Source organism: Gigantopelta aegis, chromosome 2, assembly GCF_016097555.1.
Source record: "Gigantopelta aegis isolate Gae_Host chromosome 2, Gae_host_genome, whole genome shotgun sequence".
In the NCBI taxonomy this organism is placed as follows: Eukaryota; Metazoa; Mollusca; class Gastropoda; order Neomphalida; family Peltospiridae; genus Gigantopelta; species Gigantopelta aegis.
In genome coordinates, this window is record NC_054700.1 from 2,685,665 (window position 1) to 2,707,263 (window position 21,599).

At 38.7% G+C, this 21,599-nt stretch overlaps 2 protein-coding genes across 4 annotated transcripts in view; one reads left to right on the forward strand and one right to left on the reverse strand.

Annotated features, from left to right (window-relative positions):
* Window positions 1-1,235: 1,235 nt before the first annotated feature.
* On the reverse strand, window positions 1,236-20,936 carry LOC121379754 (peptide-N(4)-(N-acetyl-beta-glucosaminyl)asparagine amidase-like). 3 transcript variants are annotated; one of them, XM_041508407.1, is made up of 7 exons: window positions 20,711-20,936; window positions 20,049-20,282; window positions 13,215-13,714; window positions 11,035-11,287; window positions 10,008-10,488; window positions 6,275-6,385; window positions 1,236-3,904 (listed from the first exon to the last, which is right to left on the reverse strand). In XM_041508407.1, the coding sequence occupies exons 1-7, from the start codon at window positions 20,924-20,926 to the stop codon at window positions 3,732-3,734; spliced, it is 1,968 nt and encodes a 655-aa protein (XP_041364341.1). In that variant the 5' UTR covers window positions 20,927-20,936; the 3' UTR covers window positions 1,236-3,731. The 3 variants fall into 3 exon arrangements, with proteins under 3 accessions (XP_041364341.1, XP_041364348.1, XP_041364356.1); XM_041508414.1 differs by having other exon boundaries at window positions 3,742-3,904; window positions 6,309-6,385; XM_041508422.1 differs by having other exon boundaries at window positions 3,771-3,904; window positions 6,313-6,385.
* Window positions 20,937-21,178: 242 nt separating this feature from the next.
* The window catches only part of LOC121379159 (coiled-coil domain-containing protein 112-like), a 65,894-nt gene continuing 65,473 nt past the window's right edge, over window positions 21,179-21,599 (forward strand). Inside the window, exon 1 of the mRNA XM_041507658.1 lies at window positions 21,179-21,199. Within this exon, the coding sequence (XP_041363592.1) occupies window positions 21,179-21,199 (21 nt within the window). The remainder of the gene's footprint in view (window positions 21,200-21,599) is intronic.

The window sequence follows — 21,599 nt, forward strand, 5'->3', positions numbered from 1 at the left end:
AAAGTCTCTGCTACGTCTTTCCCCACTTTCGACACGTGGTAACACCCACAAGTCTATGAGAACAGGTCAGTGATCACCATGAGATATTTCACCCCATCGTTGTATTGTGCCAAACTGACCATATCCATATTTCACCAATTTCAGCAAACTCGTTTGTGGCCAATACAGCACAAAGTTAAAATTCAGTATCTGTAAAATTCTGTGATATTTGTGTTTTTGCACTGTTTTTGTTTAGGTCTTGAATTTTTGTATTGATGTTGATCATCACTTTGTTTGTTTGCATTACCATAGTTTGACACCCAATAGCCGATGTATTTTTCGTGCTGGGGTGTCGTTAAACATTAATTCATTCCCTCTCTCTCTCCCTCCCCATGTAACATGACGTCACACGTACCCGCACTCATACACATAACCAATCTAAACCGCTCTGATAGTATGTTTTGATGTACATTAAAATGTATCAATTAAACTGCTTTGTACAGAAAGCCAAAACACAAGAACAATAAATAAATAAACAAAACAAAATGGGTCGTGTGAAATAGTATTACCTGGGTCTGGACATGAGAACATGTATTCGGACAATCCTCTTGCATTACTCTTGTATTCTATCTCATAAGCTTACGAGACAGGAGCGGGGCAACTGCTCCCTCAACCCTCCCCTGTAGTGTTAGAGCAAAACCTCAAATTCGGGCAAAAATGATAAGATATTTGGGTAAAATGTGCTAACCTGAGAACTTTTTACCATATATTTCCATCATTCTACCCTCAAACTTTGTTGTAAACCAAGTTAAAAAATGCATAGTGATTCGCTTACAACATATAGCTGTTTGACAGTAATGTTAAAGGGACATACTCTAGTTTTTAAACACCAAGGAATATTTTTTTACTATTATAGCCGTTTTATTTTTAGAGGGTATTTCACCATTTCAAAGTCACAGACTCATGTTTCACTCAATTGTAACTTTATCCAAATGTGTTACAGGTTTGCAGATTAACTAAACTTAGTGTTAATTTTCACGTGTTAAAACTAGTCTGTCCCTTTAATAGGAAGAAATATAGGCCCGTATGCCCATGTTCTATCTGGTATGTATGCTGCTCTTCGTGCATGTGTGTGCAAGGTGTACACACGTTTATTAGTGATCTTCCGGCAGAGTTAGATCCTGTCCCCACACTCCCAATGTTTAAGTAAGACAAATTTATCTTTGTCACACACAACAACAAACACATTCAGTATGTAATAAAAATTCCATGTTTATAAAAGTGAAAGAAACACATTAAATGAATGAATTGAGCAAGTATATATTAAGCTCTGACATAGATAACAAGTTAACCATACAGAGTTAATACCACACTCCCTCTAGAGGATATTGTTAAAAGTCTGTCCTCAGTTTCCTGTTACTGTTGAGATGTTTTCAACTATTAAGCGAATTTTCAAGGACTAAAATTACATGCCGTATTAAGTAGAGAAAACTACAGTAATGACTGACCGTCCACGGTGACGCAGTCGTTAAGTCATTGGACTACAGGCTGGTACCGGCTCCAACCCAGAGCGAATTCTTGAGGGCTCAATGGGTACTTTGTAAGGCCACTACACCCTCTTCTCTCACTAACCAATAACCAACTGATAACTAACAGACAGACAACCCAAATAGCGTGCTTCAACCTTAATTGGATATAAGCACAAAAATAAGTTGAAATAAAATGATTGTTAGATACCATTTATCTTACTAGTTGTTTCAAAAACATATTGAATGACTAAAAGCAAGTAGGTATATATTTAAACAATGAATTCTAAGATAAATGGTATCTAACGGACACGAATGTCATATTTTGTTTGTTAAATATTTTTAAAAAACCGGTTTAAAATAAATTTAATTGTCTTTTCCAACTGAAACTTGCTGCAATGAAGTTAATTTGTGTCATAGACTAATCAGTTCCAGGTAAACATTTCATGGCACAATCAATTCTGATTATGTTTATTGTGGTATCATAAATAACGAAAATAAATAAATCAAGAAATGTTTTATTTAACGATGTACATTTTAACTACACTTATTTGGTGCCGGACATATGGTTAAGGACCACAGAAATAATGAGAAAGGAAACCCGCTACCACCATTCCATGGTCATCTCTTTTCTATTATCAGCAAGGAAACTTTTGCAATCATCATCCCACAGACAGGATAATGCATAACATGCCTTTTGCTACACCAATTGCGTAGCGCTTACTGGAACGAGAAATAGCCCAATGGGCCGCAGACAAGAACTGATCCTAGACTATCCAGACATCAGGTGAGCACTTTACCAATGGGCTACCTTCTACCCAGCATAAATAACAAATGGTGTTTATATTGGTGCCTATTAGGGGTGACTATTGCTGTCAGTTTTACTATTTTGTAATAGTATTGGATACTTAAAATACTATTGTCATAGTATTGCAATACTATTGTGAATACTTAAATCGCTTGATATGTATGTATGAAGGTAGGTAGATGGGTATGTATGTGTGTGTTTATCTGTGTGAGTGTACATACACTGTATTTGTTTTGTACATTTTAAATTATTAGGAGGAAAAAATAAATCTGAGCTGCTATAAACATTAAGATGAACAGAAAGTATATATTTAATATGCAATTTTAGTCATTAAAAAGAACTACGATCTCTTTAAAATGCAGGGTTTAAGCAGCTATTTTCCTAAATTGCCAAATACAAGCTATTTTTAAAAACATATTTCCTTTTACAAAATCAAAACAATGAAAATTCAACAATAGACATGCAGGATTAAGCATTGTCAATAATTTTTAAGGGTGCAATTTTTCCCTCGTCAACATTTTGAGAGAGCAACTTTCCATTCTCCCAAGTTTTTCAAAAATGTAAGTCTGTAAAAGTATTTCCTGTTGGCTGCTCCGTGAAGGTAAACGTACAGCAAGATCATCCAATTTTCAGATATTTTGTTGCTTTGGGGGAGGGGCCATATCAAGCGAAAAGAAGGAAGGAAAATGTTTTATTTAACGATGCACGGTTATATGGTTAAGGACCACACAGATATTGAGGGAAGAAACCCGCTGTCACCACTTCATGGGCTAATCTTTTCGATTAGTAGCAAGGGATCTTTTGTATGCACCATCCCATAGGCAGGATAACACATACCATGGCCTTTGATGTACCAGTTGTGGTGCACTGGCTGGAGCAAGAAATAGCCCAACGGGCCCACCGACGGGGCAAGCAAAAAGAAAACCACCATAACCAAGGATATTTCTCACATCTTGCACATTGTATCTGTTTGATTTCCTCACATTGAATTCTCTGGATTTGTGGATCACTTTCCAACTTTCACATGATGTGTGTTGGATTTCCAAGACACTTTTAGCCAAAACCTGACGCAAAAGAACAACTCAGTATATTTTTAAAATACATCAATTTGGTGCCTGACAGATTAACTTCCCCCAGAAATAGGACAGAACATACCACAGCCCTTGACATACCAGTGGAATGAGACAACGCTAATGGGAACTCCAAATTAATGAGGCCAATTCAACTGATGAAAATGGGAGAATTGGATTGGTGCAAAGTACCTGAACCTACTACTAAAACAGACCTGACTTCCCCCCACCCAACATTCCATTTCTTCCACATGGCACAAATAAATAATGATATTCATCACAGATGAAGAATAATAATAATAATAATACCACTGTCCGTTTGAAGTTATCAAAATCATGTGGTGATTATCAAACAAGATTAATCTTGATTTCAAAAGGGTAATCTGTCGCATCCATTGGTTGTCGGAAAAGCTGAGTGTGTTGCCAGGCAACGTCTCCCTGTCCTCCACTCAAACGAGCAGTCACACTGAATATCCGGCTGCCTTTAATATTCACATCTGTCAGTGTGTGTAGTTCCTCACCTGTAACAACAATAATAAAACTGTCACACACACACACTTATTAGACTACCATACTATATTTCTGTTTAATGACACCTCAGCACATTGTTACGTTATGACCATAAGTGTACGAGCTCCCATTTTTGTAGAGGGGCAATGCTGCTTTTTGCCCGAATTAACATAAATGCCCATATACACATTTTTACAAGGCTTACAGCCAATTTTGGGTGTAGAAGGGCGTCAGTTTAGCACATTTTGTCAGAATATCTCTAATTTTTGCCTGAATTTAAGGATTTGCTCAAGCACATTTCCCCCTCCTGTTACCCTCTCCAACCCCGTCTCATACACTTATGGTTGAGGCTACCAGTATTTTATGTCTAACATATGGCTATTTTGACATTTGGTTGAGAGAAAAAAGAAAAGAAAACCCACCAACACCATACAGGATATTCATGCTGATAAAACACATCTATTGTTCACTGGGATATACACTACAGTAGCTAATTTTTCCTTTAGTACACCTGTTCAACATCCATTTTCTACACACGAAAACATGCCCACATCACAGCATATTTACATCAATTCCATCATCAAAACTGTACGAATAATTAGTTTAAAGTTAACAATTATCGTTAAAAGATTGTTTTGTTTAATGACACCACTAGAGCACATTGATTAATTAATCGTCAGCTATTGGATGTTAAACCATTGGTCATTCTGACTCGGTAATCATCAGAAGAAATTTGCTACATTTTTCCTAATGCAGCAAAGGATCTTTTATATGCACTTTCCCGCAGACAAGAAAGCACATACCAAGGTCTTTAACTAGTTGTGGTGCACTGGTTGGGAAAAAAATAACCAAACAATCAATTGAATGGATCCACCGAGGTGGTTCGATCCTGTGACACAAGCACCTCAAGCAAGCATTCAACCGGCTGAACCAAATTCTCCCCAGCAATTGTTCAGGGATAGCTCGGAGTGAGCAAACAATATCGCCAAATTCTCCCCAGCAATTGTTCAGGGATAGCTCGGAGTGAGCAAACAATATCGCCAAATTCTCCCCAGCAATTGTTCAGGGATAGCTCGGAGTGAGCAAACAATATCGCCAAATTCTCCCCAGCAATTGTTCAGGGATAGCTCGGAGTGAGCAAACAATATCGCCAAATTGTCTATAAAACTTGAACATTTTCAGGAATCGACAGTTATCTTATCTAAATTGTCAGTTATTACATGAAATTATTTTGCCAAATTAAAATAAAATTCGCCAAACTGCTTTCAAATTCGCAAAATGGCTAGCCCTGGGTGGAATTTGTCGAAGCACGGAATCCTGTCAAATTCCCCCCACCCACCAATTGATGATGAAATTCCAACTGATTCCCAACATTACACCTTAATTATTAAAAGGCCATGTTTCGTTTCTACAGACACTACCTCTATGTATAAAGTTAAACATTTGTGTTGTTTAACGACACCACTAGAGCACATTGATTTATTAATTGTTGGATATTGGATGTCAAACATTTGGTAATTTTGACATACAGTCTTAAGAGAGGAAACCCAGAACAATTTTCAGTTAGTATCAAGGGACCTTTTATATGCACCATCCCACAGACAGGACAGCACATACCACGGCCTTTGATATACCAGTCATGAGGCACTGGCTGGAACAAGAAATAACCCAATGGGCACACTGACGAGGATTGATCCCAGGCATCAGGCGAACGCTTTACCACTGGGCTACGTCTCGCACTCCTACCTGTATATAAAGGTAAAATGTGTTTTGTTTAATGACACCACTAGAGCACACTGACGAGGATTGATCCCAGACCTACTGTGCATCAGGCGAACGCTTTACCACTGGGCTACGTCTCGCACTCCTACCTCTATATAAAGGTAAAATGTGTTTTGTTTAATGACACCACTAGAGCACACTGACGAGGATTGATCCCAGACCTACTGTGCATCAGGCGAACGCTTTACCACTGGGCTACGTCTCGCACTCCTACCTCTATATAAAGGTAAAATGTGTTTTGTTTAACGACACCACTAGAGCACACTGACGAGGATTGATCCCAGACCTATTGTGCATCAGGCGAAACGCTTTACCACTGGGCTACGTCTCGCACTCCTACCTCTATATAAAGGTAAAATGTGTTTTGTTTAACGACACCACTAGAGCACACTGACGAGGATTGATCCCAGACCTACTGTGCATCAGGCGAACGCTTTACCACTGAGCTACGTCTCGCACTCCTACCTCTATATAAAGGTAAAATGTGTTTTGTTTAACGACACCATAGAGCACACAGATTTATTAATCATACGCTATTGCATGTCACCTCTATATAGAGACCAAGGTTTCAGTTCTATAGACATACACGTATACGGTACCTCTAAATACAAGACACTCGTCGTCGGTACACACTTGCCAGTTAATGACGCCATTCTCGAATGTTGCACCTTGAGCCTTAAGTTGAAGTCGTCCTATCTTCAAATCTGTATCTGGATAAAGAACAAATGGCAGGTAAACCATTCATGCTTTTACTTCTAAGTCAGACACTCATGGGTTGAATTCTGGGAAATTTAAAGACATTGTACAGAGATTTACCTAGGCATTCTTTGGGTCTGAACATAGGCCCCTTCCCAAAAGAAAGCAGCACTCAAAATTCCCAATTTCTGTTCCAAACATTCCCAATACATACATACATACATACCGGTCTGCCTACTGTTTCATGCATGTAAGCGGGATCGACCGCGTAAATTGTAGGCCCCATGCATGTGGTTGAGTTAAAGAGCATCCTTTTTATGGATGCCTCAATAGCTCAGAGCGCATCGTGGTTAGTCTTGTAATTTGCGGGCAATTCGGTGCCACAGGTTCCGAGTCCCAGCAACGGCATGGGACAATTTGTGAGGCCAGAAAGGATTTAATTATCCCCTGCGCCAGTGCCTTAATATCTATGTATGTAACAGTCAACCTCGACATACATACAATATATAGATATTCATACATAAATACATACATACATACATACATACCCAAAGATTTCTTTCAAGCAGAAACACTGTAGGCCTACATATATATTTAATTATGATTGTTCTAATAAATTAATTTAACAGCCTGAAAACATATCCCAAGCATGATATTCTTTAGCTAATTTTCCCAATGCCATCACACATGAAATGCTGGTGAAATATCCCTGTTATATATATAACTGAGAATATTCAGTTCAACTTAAGAAACATAAATATAAAGTAGCAGTACAGCCATGGCCATGCCACTTTTTAAAGAGCCATGGCCATACCACTTTTCAAAGAGCACTTGGCCGTACCACTTTTCAAAGAGGCATGGCCGTACCACTTTTCAAAGAGGCATGGCCGTACCACTTTTATGTGTGTGCGCGTGTGGGTTATATTTATTGTATCTGTGAAAATGTCTTACAAGTAATTTGAAAGGCAAGTCTGGCAACCACGATCCGTACCACTATTTTTTAAACTGTGCCGCCCTTGAGTAGCCTTCATGCATATGCATGTTGAAATAATCAAATATTCACACAGAACTGCTGTAGCAAATGTCCAAAATATATTCATTGAAAGGTATATTTATAAAAGTTAAAGAGAAGGGAATTTTTACAGAAGTCTTGTATGGGAATTTTGTCTTCAAAATTGTGAATATAAAGTGATTTCCTATGGGGAATTGTTCTTAGAGACGAACAAGACAAACCCTGAAATCAGAGTGCAACAAGTATTCTGAGAGTACTGATAAAGCCATACCGGACCCAACACGTTTTCTTACGTTCAAGGGTTGTAACTGTTAATAAATCACCATGACAGTTAAATTTAATCTGTAACTGTATATAATAAAGCAATATTCAGGCAATGCAAACAAACAGTCAGAAAAACTAATCTTCAAGGGCCATAACTCAAACAAATTTTCATATCCCCTATGTATTGTATTATACTTTCACCCACAGCTCCTTACACTGTGGTTTTACATAAATAAATCTAAATAATATTTTCATATACTTACCATTTGTGACACCCAATAGCCCATGTGTATTTTTGTGCTGGGGTGTCGTTAAACATTCATTCATTCATTCATTCATTCACGTTCAGGGGCCATAACTGTCAAAAATGGGTAAATTGTCATGAAATTCAAACTTGATTTGTAACAGTAGATAGTAAAGCCATACTAAATGTTTCAGCTCAATATCATTGGGGGGAAAATCTGGAAAACAAACTGCCTTATTTACTAAGTTCAAGGGCCATAACTCTGTCAAAAATGGGTAAAGCATCATGAAAGTCGAACTTGATCTGTAATAGTATGTAATAAAGATATACACAAAATTAGAGCTCAATATCTTAAGGCATTTGAAAAAAAAAAAATTCTGAAAAACTATAAGTGGGATAGACAGACAAAAGGACAGAGATAAAACTTAAAAGTTAAAGTTTGTTTTGTTTAACGACAACCCTAGAGCATATTGATTTATTAGTCATCGGCTATTGATGTCAAATATTTGGTAATTTTGACATATAGTCTAAGAAAGGAACTCGCTACATTTTTCCATTAGTAGCAAGGGATCTTTTATATGCACTATCCCAGACAGGATAGCACATATCATAGCCTTTGATATACTAGTCATGCTGCACTGGCTAGAACGAGTAATAGCCCAATGGATCCACCTACGTGGATTGATCCTAAACTGACAATGCATCAAGCGATTGCTTTACAACTGGACTACGTCCTGCCCTTGAAAACTATAGTACCCATCGGTTGGACTGGTAGGGGACTAACAACCAAAACAACACAATTACTGGAACATTATAAGGTACTGGCAGAGCTTCTAGAATTTTTATAAAATCCACTAGCCATGGGATCAGTGATTTAAACAGGTTACTAGCCGCTATTAAAAATTCACTAGCCCTACTTTACTTTAAGTTAATATAATTTTACTAAATAATAGTAATAATCAGATGTCAGCTAAAGAGGGAGATAGAGCTTAAAGAAACTAACATTGGGGGTTGGGGTGGGGTCAGGCTATTCATATTTACAAAATAGACTTAACTGCAACATTTGACTTTTTTTCACTAGCCATCAGGCATAGGAATATTAGTTATTTACTAGCCCAACAATGAATATCACTAGCCATGGGAGTGGGGCTACCATAATCTAGAAGCCCTGGTATCAGAGAGAAGTATTTTACAACCACCGGTCTGTGTTAACATTATTTTGTTTAATGATACCACTAGAGCACATTGATTACTAATCATCGGCTATTGGATGTTAAACATTTTCTTTAACAAAAAAAATAATAGTAGGTACCAGTGAAGTCAAACATCCATGAAACTGACCGGCCTCGGTGGCGTAGTGGTTAGGCCATCGGTCTACAGGCTGGTAGGTACTGGGTTCGGATCCCAGTCGAGGCATGGGATTTTTAATCCAGATACCGACTCCAAACCCTGAGTGAGTGCTCCGCAAGGCTCAATGGGTAGGTGTAAACCACTTGCACCGACCAGTGATCCATAACTGGTTCAACAAAGGCCATGGTTTGTGCTATCCTGCCTGTGGGAAGCGCAAATAAAAGATCCCTTGCTGCCTGTCATAAAAGAGTAGCCTATGTGGCGACAGCGGGTTTCCTCTAAAAACAATCTGTGTGGTCCTTAACCATATGTCTGACGCCATATAACCGTAAATAAAATGTGTTGAGTGCGTCGTTAAATAAAACACTTCTTTCTTTCTTTTCCATGAAACTGAAGGTGTCAAGCAGCAGAATTAAAAAAATAACAAACATAGGCGTGTTGAGTGAAATAAAGTTCTGTTCTGCTCTGTGATTTGAAGGGTGGGGAAGAAAGGTATTACCAATGAAGTCAAACTTCAACAAAATTGAGGTTAATTGGTGTTGCATGTGTCAAATTACAGAAGTTAAAAAACCCAGAAAAAACGTAACTGTGTTCTGCGATTTGTAGGGTAGGGGTGGAGGGGTATTACCAGAGAAGTCGAACATCCACAAAACTGAAGGTGTCAAGTAACAGAATTAAAAAAAGAACTAAACATAGCTGTTTTCTGCTGATTTCTAGGGTGGGGAGGGGATGTGAGGAATAGAGAGCATTGCCCAACAAGTATTACCAGTGAAGTCAAACTTCCACGAGACTGATGCCGCTGTCACAGCTGCCGAACCCTCCTGCCTAGCGATGTAGACCATCCTCCAGTCCCGCTCCTCCTTCCTGGCCAGGTTCCGTGCCTCGTTTACGCAGCTCTGCCAGCCAGCGACCTGCACCCCTCCGGAGGATGCCCTGTGGTAGACGTCTCCAGCACAGCTGTACGACACGTGGAAGAACTCGCTCTTCTTCTCCTCCTCGGTCAGCGTGAACATGAAGCCAGACCCCTGAGCACCGTCTGGATCTGCCCCTGCCCCTGCCCCTGCCCCTACCTCCCCCCGAGACTCCCTCCAGGCCAGCGAGCCAGACGTTCGGCCGGAGAGATTCTGACCATCAGCTGACCGGACAATGGTGAACTCTACGAGCTCCGAGACCAGCCGGACGGTCAGTTCGTGACGTCTCTCCTCGGACATCGCCTGTAGCTTCCTCTTCCAGTTCTGGTGAATGACCTGCAGCGTAATATAGATTGTTGAATGTCGTTTAAAAACCTGTATACTTATTGTATTATAAAAGCAGGGCTAGCTCTGAGTGAGCAAAATATTTCGTCAAATTGTTTATTAAACTTCAAAAATTGTAGAAATTGTCAGTTATTTTCAAAAAAATGTCAATTATTACATGAAATTATTTCGCCAAACTAAAATAAAATTTGCCAACTGCTTTCAAAATTCGCAATTGGCGAATTTGACGAGTGCCAGAGCTAACCCTGTAAAAGATTTATAGGATATTAATGAGCTTCCAGTACGTATCATGTTTATGTCCCATGTGAAATAATTGTCATTGTCAGAAGCCTAGCAAGTGACAATGAACATTATATGACAAGGGACATAAACATATCACTTTGACATGTACCAAGATATTTTTAACCATACGGGTAATAATTGTATAGTCAACTGTTTTAATTACACCTCCAGTTGAGCCTCCGTTTTAAAAAGCCATCTTAGCGCTGAGATCACCTTTCCATTTTCAGAACACTGGAAAAATTCCTAATCGTGTACCTGCAGCAGCCAGTGTTCCCGACACTCTGTTCTCCTGGCTAAGACCTGTTCGTGGTTCGTTGTGTACCTCCACGTGACGTCCTGCACCTCGTCCCGAGAGAAGGCCAGCACGTACGTGAGTTTCTTCTTCCAGCCGGCCTCATACAACAGAGGCTTGTCACAGATGTTCTCGCACGCGTCGCAGTGCATCCAGCGACTCTGAGACCGGGAGTAGACCTCTGTCCACACGTGATCCGTCCAGTCTAGGACATACCTTGAAACACCAATATAACAAACAATTACTATTTTCTGTAGCTTAAACAAAATTCTGTAACTTTGACATCCAATAGCTGATTATTAATAAATCGATGTGCTAAAGTGGTGTCGTTAAACAAAACAAACTTTAACTTTTTACTCTGTAAATAAAATAACAATTACTGTTTTCTGTAACATAGGCCATGATCCATCCTGTCTAGGTTGTACCTCGAAACCCCAATATAACAAACAATTACTGTTTTCTGTAACATAGGCCATGATCCATCCTGTCTAGGTCGTACCTCGAAACCCCAATATAACAAACAATTACTGTTTTCTGTAACATAGGCCATGATCCATCCTGTCTAGGTCTAGGTCGTACCTCGAAACCCCAATATAACAAACAATTACTGTTTTCTGTAACATAGGCCATGATCCATCCTGTCTAGGTCGTACCTCGAAACCCCAATATAACAAACAATTACTGTTTTCTGTAACATAGGCCATGATCCATCCTGTCTAGGTCGTACCTCGAAACCCCAATATAACAAACAATTACTGTTTTCTGTAACATAGGCCATGATCCATCCTGTCTAGGTCGTACCTCGAAACCCCAATATAACAAACAATTACTGTTTTCTGTAACATAGGCCATGATCCATCCTGTCTAGGTCGTACCTCGAAACCCCAATATAACAAACAATTACTGTTTTCTGTAACATAGGCCATGATCCGTCCTGTCTAGGTCGTACCTCGAAACCCCAATATAACAAACAATTACTGTTTTCTGTAACATAGGCCATGATCCATCCTGTCTAGGTCGTACCTCGAAACCCCAATATAACAAACAATTACTGTTTTCTGTAACATAGGCCATGATCCATCCTGTCTAGGTCGTACCTCGAAACCCCAATATAACAAACAATTACTGTTTTCTGTAACATAGGCCATGATCCATCCTGTCTAGGTCGTACCTCGAAACCCCAATATAACAAACAATTACTGTTTTCTGTAACATAGGCCATGATCCATCCTGTCTAGGTCATACCTCGAAACCCCAATATAACAAACAATTACTATTTTCTGTAACATAAAAAAAATTCTGTAACTTTAACAACCTATAGCTGATGATTAATAAATTGATGTGCTAATGTGTCTTAAACAAAACAAACTTTCACTTAACCTTTTTTCTTAAATTTTTTATTAAAAAAGGTGAGACAAAAAAACAGGAAAGAAGAGATATGCCAGACATGACAGACTGAAAGGCACTTACACAGAGTCCAGCTCTTGAATACAGCAACGTGCCTACGTGGACAGGAAGAAGAGAAAATAACCCATTTCCTCCAGGATTGCAGGCAGCATCAACAAATAAGTTGACTAAATATGGCCTGCTTACATATCAGTGGCAGAAAAATTACATACACATGTAGCAACAAAGAACACCTTAAGAAAACTGCTCAGTTCACCCTGATGTCTGGTAGAATCGTTTAAAGTTGGAAAAGCAACCTATTTAGGACTTGACAGTCATGATCAGTGAAAAAAAAGAAGAGGAGACAGATACCTGGCTGATTGGCCTCAGTGGTCTCGTGGTTAAGCCATCAGACTACAGACTGGTAGGTACAGGGTTCGCAGTCTGGTACCAGCTCCCACCCAGAGCGAGTTTTAACGACTCAATGGGTAAGTGTAAGACCACTACACCTTCTTCTCTCTCACTAACCACTAACAACTAACCCACTGTCCTGGACAGACATGCCAGATAGCTGAGGTGTGTGCTCAGGGCAACGTGCTTGAACCTTAATTGGATATAAACACAAAAACAAGTTGAAATGAAATACTGCCCAGTTCATCCTGATGACGGGTAGAATCACTTAAGTTGGGAAAAGCAACCTGGTTAGAACTCGACAGTCATGATTAGAGTGACCGGAAAAAAAGAGTAGGAGAAATACCTGGCTTCAAATCCGACTGCCCTGCAGCAGAGCGTGAAGCAGTTGGCCCACTCTCCACACCTCCCTCTACGAGTCTCCAGCAGCTTGCCGGGGTGGTTGTACCGAGGAAACCGCGTCAACTGGTTGCACGAAGAACACCTGTAGTTCTCCACCCTCGCCGCACCCCATATCTGTTCAGCCGGGGAGGGAGTCACCCCACCCAGCAGACTCGTCGTGTTGGCACTGCACGCATCACACTGCGGGGCATCCACCCATCTGAAGAACGACGTCTTGAACCAGTTGAGAAGAGCAAGCAAGAGGAAGTCTTGGGCATCATACGGAGGCTGCTGGGCACTGTGGTTGCTGGAATGCTGTAATGTCTTTAATTGTTTGTCAGCTTCTGTCTGCAGGTTGGAGAGCGGAATTATCTCCCTTGCTTTCCTCTGGAGGTTTGCGTCTTCGTACAGCAAAACGTGCGACAGATTGGTCTGGATCTTATTGAGGAAAACGGCCTCAGATACCTGAAAATATAAAAAATACCATATTTAACAGGTATCGGAAAATTGGGAGAATGGTCGTTTCATTCGTGCATTGCTCATGCATAACTAATTTTGTGTAACCTATTATTTGTTCCCACAAAATTTCTAGCACCATGTACATGGATATAACGGGTTACGTAAAAATTAAATGGGTTACAAGTACAGTATCACATCACGATTTGCTACACAAGTCTTAGAGATTGCTACACAATTTCAAAACATTAAACTGTTACAGCAATTGCTTGCTAATCAATTTTCAATCAACTAGAAATGTCACTAATCACGATTTTGAAAACAGAATGTTCCTTGGTACATGTAGGTGTATGTGCTTATATCCTCAGGGTTCATACACACTTACTGTGGGCACAGTCTCATATTAAAATCAGGAATTGTTCCCATAGTAAGATGGGCAGACATTTTCTATACATTTAGTCTAATAATAAAGTTTAATTTGCGACAAATTTAATTAATGTGCACTAATTTTTTTTATGGGGTTTCCAATGCTTTAATATGTTATTGTGTGTAACTGGTACTAAAAAAGTCAAAATACCCATCCCATTTCTTTGTGTGTTTGTATGGTATGTATTAACATGCTTATATAGTTTAAACAATATTTATTGCCGTCAAAATGCGGTTTGGGATTGGCCAACAGGCAAGAGCCTGAACATGCTTATATCCCTGAGGGTTCAAGCTCGGTGTGGGCACAGCCTCTGATTCAATTTACGAATTGCTCCCACAGAAAGAGTGGGGATGGGATGGGGGAATTTGATGGGTAGACATTTACAATACATGTAGGTTAATACATGTAGGAAAATTGAATAAACCCTACCATTTTCATTTCATTCATTTATAGTTATTTTCCGTGCTTATATCCAATAAAGGTTGAAGCACACTGTCCTGGGCACACACCTAGTCTATCTGGGCTGTGTGTTCAGGACAGAGGGTTAGTTGTTAGTGAGAGAGAAGTCAGTGTAGTGGCCTTACATCTACATGTACCCACTGATTCATTAAACTTAATTTTTCTAGGTGGGAGCCGGCACTGGACTGCGAACCCAGTACCTACCATACTAGCCGTATGTCCAATGGCTTAACAGTACACCACCGAGGCCCTATACCCCCATTACATAAACTATTTCTTAACAGTTCTTAGCTATAATATCACTGAATCCTGTTAAGAGAGATCAAATCTACCAATGTGCTAATTAAGCTGGTAATTAACCACACCACTAATCCTCTTGACTGGAGACTTGAAAGAAGACTGAGCTGCTTTGTCTCTCACATGAGTGACCAAACCAATTCCATTAGCTGTTGTTTGAACTTACTGTTTATTCAGTTGTTAGCTGCTATTGTTTATTCAGAATAACTGGCCTCCTGATACAAACAGGCTATATAATCACAAAGAAATTGAAATTTTAAAATATCATTTTGTGCTAACAGCGTGCATTTGTTCATTAACCCAAACTGATATAGACTGCAATACCGAGGTGTTTTTGTGTGTTTTTTGTTAGAACGGCAGATATTTTGTGAATTCGTGGAGATGGAGAGATTTACTCTGAACATGTTGCGTTCCTACATTAGAAATCTTTTACTGAGCTGTGATTCTGCATTAAGTCAGCTGGAATATTTAAGTGAGTACTTACTTATTACTTGATCATCCAATTCCTAAATTAAATAAACTGTATATGCACTCCAGTTTTATTTATCTATAGATAACAATTCTGCTTTTATCTACCTGTATATAAATAGAGATTATTAGCTAATCACATAAGATATTGGCTTTATCCTGTGCAGGTAAGAATGGGAAATTTCTCATTCGGTCTGAACAGGATAAAGTCGATATCCCACTTCATTAACTAGTTATTATCTTTATCCTGCAGGCCATAAAAATTAATGGAAAAGCTGTTGTTTCTGTTATTTCAGCTACATTGTATGATGACCTAGTGGTCAAATGAGTGATTTTGTAAACTAGTTGTTTATAATGTGTTTATATTCTGCTATGCTATTTGCTTTATCCGTCCCCATAATCTGTCAACAGAAACAGTGGTTGCAGGATAAAAAGCAAGATTGTAATCTAGCTATAGATACATAAAAGTGCATATACATGTACAGTTTACTTAATTAAAGAAATGTATGCAGTTTATTTAATTTAGAAACAAAATAATTTGACAACATCAAACATGTTAATAGAATATTAGATCTGTCTCATCCTTATAGAATTAATCACACCCCTCTATTTGTTTCACTGCGAGATCTCTCTCATCCTTATAGAATTAATCACACCCCTCTATTTGTTTCACTGCGAGATCTCTCATCCTTATAGAATTAATCACACCCTTCTATTTATTTCACTGTTAAATATGCCTCATCCGTATAGAATTAATCACTGCCCTCAATGCGACATCTGTGCTATCCTGTCTGGGATGGAGCATATAAAGGATCCTTTGCTACTAATGAAAACAACTGAACGGGCTTCCTCTCCAAGACTACATGTCAAAATTATAAAGTTTTGTTGACATCCAATAGCCAATGGTTAATACATCAATGTGTTCTAGTGGTGTCGTTAAACAAAACAAACAACCAACAAACAAACAAACAAACATCCTTATTGCATGTGTCCAATCTTTCAGACATCTACATGGGGCGACTCTCCACCCTGCTCACATCATGGACACCGAACGGCCACATCGTGGGTGGCCTCCAGCTCGTACAACGGCAGATGATCGTGCAGGGTCTGATCGACGTGTACACCATCTACTGCCACACCAAGCAGACCGAGTCTGACTCTTTTCTCAGCCACTTCGACAACCATGGTGACCAGCGCAGCGACGATGAAGACAACGATGATGATGTGTTGCATGTCTCAGACGACCATGTGCACGTGTCTGACATAGGAAGGATGTTCAGCATCGACTTCTGCCAGTTCCAAAGAGGATGTTAAGATGGCATGCCAATTCTATAGAGGGATGTCTTGTTGATGCTAAAGTGGTTATTACGGATGGCTTATTGATTCTAAAGAAGGTGTTAGGATGGTTTGTTGGTGCTAAAGAAGACGTTAGAATGGCTTGATGATTCTAAAAACGATATTAGGATGGCTTGTTGATTCTACAGAGGATATCAAGATGGCTTGTTGATTCTAAAGACAATATTAAGAATGGCTTGTTGATTCTAAAGACAATATTAAGAATGGCTTGTTGATTCTAAAGACAATATTAAGATGGCTTGTTGATTCTAAAGACAATATTAAGAATGGCTTGTTGATTCTAAAGAATATTAAGATGGCTTGTTGATTCTAAAGACAATATTAAGAATGGCTTGTTGATTCCAAAGACAATATTAAGATGGCTTGTTGATTCCAAAGACAATATTAAGATGGCTTGTTGATTCTAAAGACGATGTTAGAAGATCAGATCTTCTGATTCCAAAAAAGATTTTAGCAGTATAACTTTTGCAATTTCCAAAGGATGTTACATTGCTGGGAAAACTGGTGACTTCCAAACAGGATGTTACTGTACGGATTTAACCTGTTTTGTGCTGAACTGTTCGTAAAAAGTTAATTATATGACTCAATACTGAACCAAATGTAACCTGGAATAGTGTGCAATTTTGGTGTAAAAAATTTTAAAGTGTCATAAAGACTCTCTGTTTGCAGTTATTTAGAACCTGCCACCAACCCAACGAGCCCTGCTGTGCGTCTCCAGTAGAACAGAAGATACACTAAATGTTTTGCATGAAACCATGGAAAATATTGCTATTCATGACTGTGGTTTCCCAGGATTTTGAGATATATGTTGACTGTCATTTCAAAGAATCAATGTAATTTGTACAAATAGTGTGGGTTCTTATGCTAGCTAAGTTAGAGAGTCCTATATGATTTTTGAGAGCCTCAAGCTCCCGGACTCCTCAAAATTGCACACTTGAACCTGGTTTTACTTCGCAGTGCTAATATTATATGAATGGTCCATGTACTGGATTCTCTACAATGAATTATGTCATAGTTTACATGTATTTTATATGAACTCTTCTTAAAAGGGCTTCTACTGTATATTGTATTACAATGTATGTGTTTAGTTTAAAATAAACAATACTCGATGTATGTGCTACACTGAAGATAAACTATTTTATCCATACATGTTAAGTGTTCTCTTTTATACAGAATAGTAATCACTGCAACACAAAAAAACTGTGTACATGCATTACTACAGATCATGATGTGCGGTTGCTTTGAGATCGATCCCAGTCAGTGGTCCCATTGGGCTATTTCTCATTCCAGCCAGTGCACCACAAGTAGTACATGTATGTGCTGTCCTGTCTGTGAGATGGTGCATACAAAAGGAAGGAAGAAAATGTTTTATTTAACGACACACTCAACACATTTTATTATATGGTGTCGGACATACAGTTAAGGAGGACAGAGATGTTGAGAGAGGAAACCCGCTGTTGCCACTTCATGGGCTACTCTTTCCGATTAGCAGCAAGGGATCTTTTATATGCACCATCCCATATACAGGATAGCACATACCACAGCCTTTGTTACACCAGTTGTGGAGCACTGGCTGGAATGAGAAATAGCCCAATGGAGTTGCATATAAAAGGTGCATATAAAAGATCCCTAGCTACTAAGGAAATAAATGTACATAGCATGTTTCCTCTCTAAGATTATATATCAAAATTACCAAATGTTTGACACCCAATAGCCGATGATTAATATATCAATGTGCTCTAATAGTGTCGTTAAAAAAACAACAACTCTACTACAGATCAGTGATTTGAATGTTAACCAAGTGTTCTTAGTTACAAGCCACTTGTATTTTCTTTTCTCCATTAATTTGTTGTGGAATAATACAGGCACAGTCAAATCTGCTTATTTGAAAAAAAAAATTATTTAATGACACTCAACACATTTTATTTACGGTTATATGGCGTCAGACATATAGTTAAGGACCACAGATATAAAGAGGAAACCTGCTGCTGCCACTTCACGGGCTACTATTTTTGATTAGCAGTAAGGGATCTTTTATATGCACCATCCCACAGACAGGATAACACATACCACTGCCTTTGATATACCAGTCGTGGTGCACTGGCTGGAACGAGAAATAGCCCGATGGGCCAACCGACCGCACATCAAGCGAACGCTTTACCACTGTGCTACTGCTTATTTGGATACATGTGCCTAGTGCAACAAAAATATATTCAAATAAGCAGTTTACACAATAAACCAAAGTTACGTTTTCGACATGATAAACCCAATTACCCCTTCACAATTTATGCAAATCCAAATTAAGATTCTCCCAATTGGAGCCTCTTGGCATGTGCAATTTTCGTCGAAACGGTTAAGTATTTTGAAGTATTTAGCCTGGTTACTTGTAGGCCTACCTGAAAACTGTTATTAGATGAATCTTGACTAGCCTGGATACTTGCAGGCTTACCTGAAAACTGTTATTAGAATCGATGAACTTGACTAGCCTGGCTACTTATAGGCCTACCTGAAAAATGTTATTAGATGTAGCTTGACTAGCCTGGATACTTGTAGACCTACCTGAAAACTGTTACTAGATGTAGTCTGACTAGCCTGGTTACTTGTAGACCTACCTGAAAACTGTTACTAGATGAAGCCTGACTAGCCTGGTTACTTGTAGGCCTACCTGAAAACTGTTATTAGATGTAGCCTGACTAGCCTGGATACTTGTAGGCCTACTTGAAAACGGTTACTAGATGAAGCCTGACTAGCCTGGTTACTTGTAGGCCTACCTGAAAACTGTTATTAGATGTAGCCTGACTAGCCTGGATACTTGTAGGCCTACCTGAAGACTGTTATTAGATGTAGCCTGACTAGCCTGGATACTTGTAGGCCTACTTGAAAACGGTTACTAGATGAAGCCTGACTAGCCTGGTACTTGTAGACCACCTGAAAACTGTTATTAGATGACGCCCGACTAGCCTGGATACTTGTAGGCCTACCTGAAAACTGCTATTAGATGTAGCCTGACTAGCCTGGATACTTGTAGGCCTACCTGAAACCTGTTACTAGATGTAGTCCGACTAGCCTGGATACTTGTAGACCTACGTACCTGAAAACTGTTATTAGATGACGCCTGACTAGCCTGAATACTTGTAGGCCTACCTGAAAACTGTTACTAGATGTAGCCTGACTAGCCTGGTTACTTGTAGATGTACTTGAAAACTGTTACTAGATGAAGCCCGACTAGCCTGGTTATTCGTAGACCTACCTGAAAACTGTTATTAGATGACACCTGAATAGCCTGGATACATGTAGACGTACCTGAAAACTGTTATTAGATGAAGCTAGACGTACCTGAAAACTGTTATTAGATGACGCCTGACTAGCCTGGGATCTTGAGCACGTTGTTTTAGATGGAACACTAGCTGTGGTGTTCATGCCGACCCTCTCATTTGGTTCTTCTCCACCAGAGGTCTCTAGCGGGGTCGAGTTAACACCCAGTCGTTGCCGCTGTTTAACTAGTTCATCATACACATGCTGCATTCGGTTCAGACGTGATGTTGCTGGCATCGTCAAGAAATCCCCGTCCTGAAAGAATGAAAAATATTTAACATCACCTTGACACAGAATGAAATTTTCTCCTTTTCCAAATAACAGCTTTTTTAATAAATGAAAGTAAATATTTTAAATATATTTTCTTATTTGGAAGGATGGATGAAATGTTTTGATTGTATTGCGTCGTAGATACATATATACATATACAAGGACCACACAGATAATGAGCGAGTAATTGATACAATAAGCTTAATTGAATTGAATTGAATTCATAATCCCACAGACAGGATAACACATACCACGACTTGATATACACCAATCGTGGTGCACTGGTTAGAACTAAAAAAAATTTACTACTTTTCTATTTATATATTGTAAAGATAGACTTGTAGAAGTGTCACAAAGATCACTACCATACGCATTCCTGTTACAGTGTGCATGGTTATGATCATGGTACAAACCTCTAAAAAGCCCATTTCAAATAAGCATTCTAAAGCACCAGAAACTGGTAACAATTTTGTTTGTACTACGGGGTTGCCAACTCTGATTTTTCTATATTTGGGATCATTGGGATTTTTCAAAACATTGCTGGCAAATTTTAACAATATTTCTGATGCTTCTAAGAAAGAATCTTTTGAGTTTTCTGACAAAAGCTGTTGTATGGAATCCAAAGCCATCTCAGCAGTAATGTACTTCCGGGATAAGCAAATGTAAAATGACAATTGTTACCGGGGTTATAAATTATTATAATTATCAATATGCTAACAAGTGAAGTGAAAGAAAATTTAATTAATTATCGCTTCATTTTATATTAATATATTACTCGTACTCGTTTGCATAATACAAATTAATATGATATGGATTAATAATAATAAATCCTTAATTCGGAAAATATATCGAACGTATTTTAGTCAGAATGAAAAAAAAAAATGGCTTCGAAAGGAAAAGAGGTTTGCGTTAAGTTTTTGAGCTGTTGTAAATTTTGTAATAGATTGTTGGGGTTTAATAGTTAACCACTCTGTTTTAACTCCTGTTAATGCATTCGTACTTCTAGATCACCAACGTTTTGGTTTTATTATATTTGTAGTTTTTAGGTTTTGTAAAAAAAAAAAAAAAAAAAAAGTAGTCTGCGAAAACATGATGATGATGATCATGAACATTACACTTGCAGCTGTGTCCGATGTATCTGCGCTTCCGGTGATTCGGCGCACTTGGTATTTTGCTTAGGAAGTTGTTATGTTGTCGGTGTTTTTATTATTTTAACGGATTAAAGTTCAATTCCTTTTTCAGTGGTTAATCAAGTATCAACATTTATTATTTATTATTTAAGGTTGCAATTAAAAATTATAG